The 7,500-nt window shown below is 35.3% G+C and overlaps 1 protein-coding gene across 12 annotated transcripts; it reads left to right on the forward strand.

Moving 5' to 3' along the window:
- The first annotated feature begins 2,159 nt into the window (after positions 1-2,159).
- Positions 2,160-7,272, forward strand: LOC148867025 (uncharacterized). 12 transcript variants are annotated; one of them, XR_016109308.1, is made up of 7 exons: positions 2,313-2,917; positions 3,099-3,868; positions 3,978-4,079; positions 5,238-5,306; positions 5,434-5,603; positions 6,050-6,107; positions 6,813-7,272. XR_016109308.1 is itself a non-coding variant. In XM_088975420.1 (4 exons), the coding sequence occupies exons 1-3, from the start codon at positions 2,833-2,835 to the stop codon at positions 4,071-4,073; spliced, it is 951 nt and encodes a 316-aa protein (XP_088831546.1). In that variant the 5' UTR covers positions 2,160-2,832; the 3' UTR covers positions 4,074-4,079; positions 6,813-7,272. The 12 variants fall into 12 exon arrangements, 4 of the variants coding, with proteins under 4 accessions (XP_088831546.1, XP_088831549.1, XP_088831548.1 ...); XR_016109312.1 differs by having other exon boundaries at positions 3,981-4,079; XR_016109307.1 differs by having other exon boundaries at positions 5,238-5,603.
- The last annotated feature ends 228 nt before the right edge of the window (positions 7,273-7,500 follow it).

Genomic DNA, 7,500 nt, shown 5'->3' on the forward strand with positions numbered 1-7,500 from the left:
TACAACTTAATAACATTTGTCTAGACTCCAAAGTGGTCACAGGGAAATGTGGAATCCTTGAAAAATAACGACAATTATTATCAATATATTACAGCTAGAAAGAACCCAAAGGAATGCACAAATTTCTAAATATTTTGAGACAAAAGGGTGTAAATATATTGAATGAGCAGGACCGGGATCACCTGTAAATAAAACATCTTCCAATCTTCTACCAATATGATCTTACACCGCACATCTCATATATGTTTCACTTTGGTGGGACCCAGTCTCATGGTGAGATATGGGGTGTTAGAATCGAGGTGGTAGAGGGTTGGAACATGTTTTGTTGGCAGAAAAAAATGAAACACCATTTTCAATTTTATGTAATTATCTTGAATTATATATATTCTTTCTTATTGTATTTTCATCTGACTTTTAATGCATGGTTCTTTATCTTTGTAATATTTTTGTATTTGAAATATAAAAATTTATGAATATTAATGAAATAATGAGATTTATCATTAGTTTTTGGTCTGTTTTGTAAATTGTAATACAAACATGACAAGAAAGGTTGTGAAGATATTTGAAGAATTGAATGTAATTTCTACATCTAAATGATTCTAGATGTTCAGCATTCATTACAAAAAACTTGCTGATGTATTTAAAATGATTGAATAATCTATATCTGTATTACCATAAAAAGTGGGAATGGACTTTTCCTTAACTAAAATACCTTTATTTCTGAATTTGATCCCTCCTTATAAAGGAAATAGTTCCTCAGCTCATTAACTTTTATTTTTAAGCTATTAAGTATCAATTCCCAATCTTTCTCATGAACTCTTACATTTAATGCATTTTTATTTTTCACCATTAATTCCATTAATTAAGTTAGTACTATATAATTGTAATAATATAAAAACCAATTTAAAAAATTGACTTAAAAATAAAATTATTTTCCATCGAAGTGGCTGATTAGTGGTACAAACGTTTGGATCAAATGGGTCAACTTGTAATATTATAATTAAATAATATATACAGAAAAATATGGAAAACTTGTAGAAAAAGAATGCACATCTCTAATATTAAATGTTCTTTATATCAAACAAAAAGAGTTTGTTTAAAGTAGAACCATAAGCATTTCTATGATAGACTTTTTTTTTATTATTAAAAAGCCTTTGGAGTACCAACTTAGCCACAATTTCCTTTTTTTATTGAAGTACTATATATAAGATGCTTTGTTTGAAACATGCTAGGTAGAAAATAAATATTTAAGACATGAACCCCTTTGGGGTACCAATTTAGCCTCAATTTCCTTTTTTTTTTTTGGCAACCTTAATTAGCCACAATTTCTAAAATAATGTGTACTTAGAATTCCAATCCAGATTTATCTAAATTTCCCATATTATTTTGCAAGCATTACATATACAATATATACAATATGAGCTACCATTATTGGTTACCCAGGCTATGGAATAAGGAGTCTTCTACATAGCTTTAAAAATCAAAAGTAGGCAAGGAAAAATGTTAATATTTTTTTTTCTTTTACAGAACCTCTTGTCGGCATAGGCATTTGATAAATGGATCTATGTAATTAATAGCTAGCAGATTGATTGTTTAATTGTAATTTATGGGGTAGACCTTTTCAACAAAATATATATATATATATATATATATATATATATATATATATATATATATAGTGTTATATGCATACACCAATATTTATCATTAAAAATATATTTTAATATTTAATAAGGCATAGAAATCCTCATGGAACAATGAAAAATCATTATATTAAACAATGAATTACAATTAATCGTTTATTTAGATTTTACTATTTTAGAATCATATCTTGATCAGGATGGACCTATGGGAGAAACCCACTTCACGCTTCACATAAACTCCAAACCCTATCTATATTTTATTCTTAACTTTTTTTTTTTTTTATTCTTCCTTGGAATCAAAATCCAAAGTATTCCAAAGCCTTCCACTCGTTATTTTCTTGGGATACCCATTTGTTTTTATTGTGACACCTGTTCTCCTCCATTTCATTTTCCTTTCAACGTCAAGTCCCCATGAAACCCCAATTGTCATTTGTCCCATTAATTTACACTGCCCCACTTCTCTAACCCTCCAAATGCTGTGCCTATTGCTAACAACCAGAGCTTCTACGTTTGTTTGCATTTAATTGCCCTAAAATCTCAGTCCCTCCAAAACCCAAAACATCAAAACCTTGAATCCTTGATCAATCTAGAAGCTTAGATCTTAATGGGTTGTTGGTGAAGCAATTCTATAAACTACATATAACTAAGACAGGACAAATATGGGGGAGAGTGAGAGAGAGAGAGAGGATAGATACTCACCCGGTCACTCGGACAGGTCAAGGAGAGAGAAAGGAGTTACGGATTGTAATGAATAAGTGGCCTGGCGAGCTCCACCACCACGCGCTTTGCATGCGGCTTTCCCACTCCCAAGTCCTAACTCATTTCAGCAGTTTTGGCAAAAACTTCTTCCGCCCTTCCATTCCCAACCCCTAGAGGCCCCAGAATTTACAGCACTCACTTCAGAGTTTCAAACCAACCGACCGACCCTTCCATAAAATTTCAAAAACCAAGAAGACGCACCTGCCACTCTGTCCTTCCTCTCTCACATATAAAAATCCCACCAAAGCCTATATACCATTTTTGCTTACAAAAGCAACAGAAATAAAGAAATAGAGAAATAAAGAGATAGTGAAAGACAGGGAGGTCTTCAGGGACCCGATTACAGATTGGCAAGGGAAAATCAATCCCACCACCATCAGCGCCTCGCTCATTCAACTACATAAACCCACAGAGGAGCCAATCGAGTATCATGCCTTCAGGCGCAAAGAAGAGAAAAGCAGCAAAGAAAAAGAAGGAGCAGGTAGCCAACATCCAGTCTCCAACTAACTCTCAAGGTACTTGCTTACACAACTACTAGCCTTATCTCATCCTCTTCATCATCACCCACTTGTTTAGTTTTCTTTTTTTAATTATTTTTGTTTCTTCTTTCTATTGCTCAATTGGGTGTCTGTCAGTTAAATATTTCGTCTTAATTAGTATTTCTTTAGTCTCAATCTGTTACGCATCCTTTGTTAGGAAACGATGATCTGAAAACCCATGATGAGAAAGAAAGTGATAGTAGTTATGCGAGTTCCCCTACTTCAGAGGATCACCATCATGCGTTAGAAGAAGAAGAGGAGGAGGAGAATAAGGATTATTCCGCACTTGGGTCTGTTGCTGCCGACACTAAAGCGATGGAAGAATCCATAAATGGCAGCACTGGGGAAGGAGAGAATAAGCAGAAGGTAGAAGCAGTGGAGGTTCTGGAGGTTGTCAGGGATTTGAAACCCGATGAGAATTCTGAGGGAACCGATGTTGTTATCGAACATGTGGAGTATGCGAAGGATTCCCGTGAGGGTGGTTCATCTGGGGATGCTGGTAGTTCCAGTACTAGCTCTGATGATGAGTCTCAAAAACCTCGCGTGGTCGAGAAGAATTCCTCAGTGACGGAATCGGAGATATTAGTAGAGGAGAAGGGTGAGGGTGGGGAGACTCTGCCTCCTGTTGAATCAGTTGAGCCGGTTGTTGCTTTGTCTGAAGGGGTGAGTCAAATTTTGGAAGCCGCCTCGGAATCGGTGGACAATACTGAGACTACAGAGGTAGTTGTTCCAAAGGAAAAGGAGGAGCAGCCGTTGCCTTCCTCGGATGAGACTAGTGGGGTTTCGGGTGTGATTGATTTGGCGTCGAAGGAAAATGAGGGTAATGTTTTGCCATCAACAGATGCTCCACCTGTTGAAACTAGTAAAGCCGTGGTTTCTGATGAACATCATGTTCAGCCTCAGATTCCTGAAAGCTCAGAAACCCAGGTCTGTGAATTAGAATTATGAATGTCTATTCTGATTTTAGTTCAAAATATCTGGCCGTTTACCTTGATCTACTAGTGAATACTTTTTTTTTTCCTTTCTTTTCAACCAGCAGCAAGTGGAACGGTCAGCTCCACCGGCGGTACAGCCAACTTCATGGAAGTCTTGCTGTGGCCTATTTGATGTTCTGACGGGTTCGAATAGATGATCATAGGTGAGCAAAATTATAGCAAAAATGTTTCTTTTTTCCTGTTAGAAAAGAGATTTCTCCAGCTGGTTCCTTGTACCATTTGTATGTCCGTGAAAAAATATTGTTTTGTGTGGTTTAGTGTTTTGTTTATTGTATTGTTGTTGTAGATGGTATTGTTATTGTAGATGGATTGTGTTTATTTGCATGTCTGTGAAAAAATTTTGATTTGTGGGGTTTGGTGATGTATTCTACCTTCTGCTCATCTACAATGTTGCTGCATAACTAGAATTGTAATCTCCAATCTTTATGAACCGTCCAGTATGTGGTTAAAGGCAGTTTAAAATTATAAAAAAGCAAAGTTCAACTTTAAAGTTTGCAGTTTAGTTGTTTAATTAGCTTAATTACAAAGTATAATTGCCTCTTGAGGGATCGACATTAAACACTGACAAGTGTGCTGATGTTGTATTAACTACAATTAGTTTCATTTCTTGTTTCTCAGCCAAAATGCCCACAAGATTGCAGGATTTTATGTCCTGAAGGAAGACTAAACTAATATGGTGAAAGGTGATGCTACCTTTTCCAACCCATCTTCATGCAATCTCAAATATCAAGTTAATTTAGACTTAAAATATTCAATAAAGAATGATGTAGAACATATAGTTTACTAATTGGAGAAGATGAGTTAGAATAAGAAGAAAGTGAAGAAGAATGTTTAATTTAATCATTATCTTTTGATGGGGAGAATGATGATTTTAGGTGGAAACAGAAGGAGAAAACTGATGTTTCAAACTTGACAGCTTTTGCTTGTGTGAGAAAGTTAAAACATAAAGCCTGCATATTCTGGTTAACATAATAGATACATTATTTGTTAATATACATTTTTAGTGTAGTTTCTACATAATTATGTAGCAGATAATGGTGCATTCCCTTAAATATACATAAATAAACTTGGTGATTGTCTGAATAATTATCGGGTGGGCTTCTAGCTCTTCTCTTGTTTTGTATCTAATAACATGCAGAACAACTATATATAGTTTCTGTTTTTTTTTTCTTTTCTTGTAATTTTGCATTCATGAATCAGTTTGTTGATAGTGTTATCTTGTGATTGAAGACAACTCATGATGGGCCTTTGATAGGAAATGGATTGTTTTGAGCACCTCTTTCTTTTTTGCAATAAAATAGGTTCTGTTCTGGAGAAGAGTTCATTGATTTTACACTAAGTCACCAAGATTACCATCGAGAAGGTTCAAGGTTCTAAGCTTACTATTTTTCTGATAGGATGCTCTTGTGATTCAGTCATTTATTGATTGTGGTTCATAAGAACAACTGGAGGGTCCAAGGAAGGGTTTTCTTTTTCTTTTCTTTTTTTTTTTTTCAGGGGCAATATTATCTTCTTTCCTGTCACAATTCATTTTTCCCTACAAGAGGATTTCAGATCTGGTCTTATCCCTTGGAAAAGCCTGAGGCATCCTCAAAAGTCAGTATGATTCTCATATAAATGTTTCCTCCTGAAGCAAAAAGCTCAATATACCTTGAATTAGAATGGAGGTATGTGCAAAACTCTGTTACCTTTTCTCAAAAAAAAAAAGGAAAAAAAACAAATGGAGGTATGTGCAAAACTAACCTTGTAACCAAGGCTTGAGGCTTCTTTTGGATCATCTCTAGGTGCAGTGGAGGCAACGCTTAGGTTGTCTAGAGGAGCATGTGTGGTTTAGGCATGAACTTTCTGACTATGACTCAAGGTTCAGAGTATTGATACATGTGAAATGCAATTTTATGTTTTGATTCAGGATTAGGTGAGGCATGACATTTCAATTCCTCACCCCCCCCCCCCCCCCAAAAAAAAAAAAAAAAATCTCTTAAATGGTATATTGGGGTTCAAAGATCAATACTCATCGTACAATATTCACCGATATGTTGTGCTATTTTGAACCTTACTGTGACTATTGATTTGAGCCTAATTTAATTGGCTTTCCTTTGGCCTTGGTGCTCAGATTTGTGCCTCTTTATAGGGTTGATTCATTGAAAGATCATATGCTGTGGAAGGAGAAAGTAAGGGATAATCTTGTTTGGTTGCTATTATTGTACTGTATTTTTCAAGTAAAGGAGCTGCTATATCTTATAGGAAACATGGATCACTCTCTTAAATTTCTTCTATTAATCCCTTTTAATTGTCTGGGGGCTTGGAAGTTGGTTAGTTTTGTGTGGTCAACCTTTAGGTCATGTCTGGGTATAATTGAATGAGCATGGACAGGACTTATATATGTTGTCTTGCACGGAGGGAACATATAATGGGAAACCTACAAGTGAGATGGGTACAGACTGGGGCATGATGGTCCTGTACGCTGGCTATTGGCTTATGGAACTCTAGAGAGTTGTTTCTTTGTTGGCACATCCTGGATGTGTTTTCAAGCTAGATTGGGATGTTGACAAGGCTGTGGTTTTTACTCACTAGGCAATTGCAGGGGTTCTAATGGTCAATTCTCTGTGTAAGAGCAGACACATGCAATCCGCCATAGACACGGTTGACCCAACTTAAACCCAAACTGAGTTGGCCTTTTCCATACTTCTCTAATTATCCCTTAGACATGTCGACATGTTGTAACCACAATTGGGCAAAAACAAATCTATTGCTTTAGTTAATTCACTGTTCATCCTGCAATTTAAATCTACTTGGCCCAGTCTTGAGCAATCGTGATAGCTTTTCTTCACAGAGTATTATTTTCTTTAAAATGCCCATTGTTTTCTTTGATGCAGGTGCAAAGAATGATGAAGACCTAAGGTGGACAGGACAGTGCATATGAGCTATGAAAGTTGTTATCGAGTAAGGGGATTTTGGTCACAAGTTTGAGATGTTTTTTAGTTATAGGATGTTTTAAGTCATGGGTTGTGATTTTAACATGTTCAAGATATTCTCCATAGAAATAATGGACAAGGGAGCTGACTGAATAAAAAATTTCAGGATTGTGATGTGTGAGGGATACTTCTGTTGTCGATAGTCAGCTCGAACTTGCTTAGGATTTTTAGGGTGTCTTACCTTTTGGTTCTGACTTTCTGTGATGGATAATGTTCTTTTTTGGAGTATATTTTATTTATTTTTTTGTTTTTTTGGAAAGTTGATCTCTTGTTAATCAAGGTGGTTTTGTACTTCTGTAATTTGAGTTTGCCACTTTTCTATCATAAAATAAATATATGAATGCATATTCTTTGATTACAATCACATTGGTCGTTCACTCCTTTATCTGGAACATTCTTTTTTCATAAAAAAAAAGCCTCTTGTAAGTACACTAATATGCTTTTTTTTTGCATTTTCTTGATTTCTTCTGGTTGTGCTTTCTTTTTATTAATACTTGGGAGTTGGGAGAAAGGATTTACTTTTCTTTCTAATACCCCAGTTTAATTCGATTCCATCCTTCCAAAAAAAGGGTTGATTTGTATTTTGTAT

The sequence above is a fragment of the Nelumbo lutea genome, chromosome 3, assembly GCF_056320005.1.
Source record: "Nelumbo lutea isolate HS-2025 chromosome 3, American lotus-T2T, whole genome shotgun sequence".
In the NCBI taxonomy this organism is placed as follows: Eukaryota; Viridiplantae; Streptophyta; class Magnoliopsida; order Proteales; family Nelumbonaceae; genus Nelumbo; species Nelumbo lutea.

Excerpts from the sequence above, each read along its gene's own strand:
- LOC148867025 (XM_088975420.1), top strand. The coding sequence starts at position 2,833 with ATGCCTTCAGGCGCAAAGAAGAGAAAAGCAGCAAAGAAAAAGAAGGAG. Across the intron at positions 2,918-3,098 it reads GTCTCCAACTAACTCTCAAG|GAAACGATGATCTGAAAACC; the intron begins GTACTTGCTTAC and ends ATCCTTTGTTAG. Across the intron at positions 3,869-3,977 it reads CTGAAAGCTCAGAAACCCAG|CAGCAAGTGGAACGGTCAGC; the intron begins GTCTGTGAATTA and ends CTTTTCAACCAG.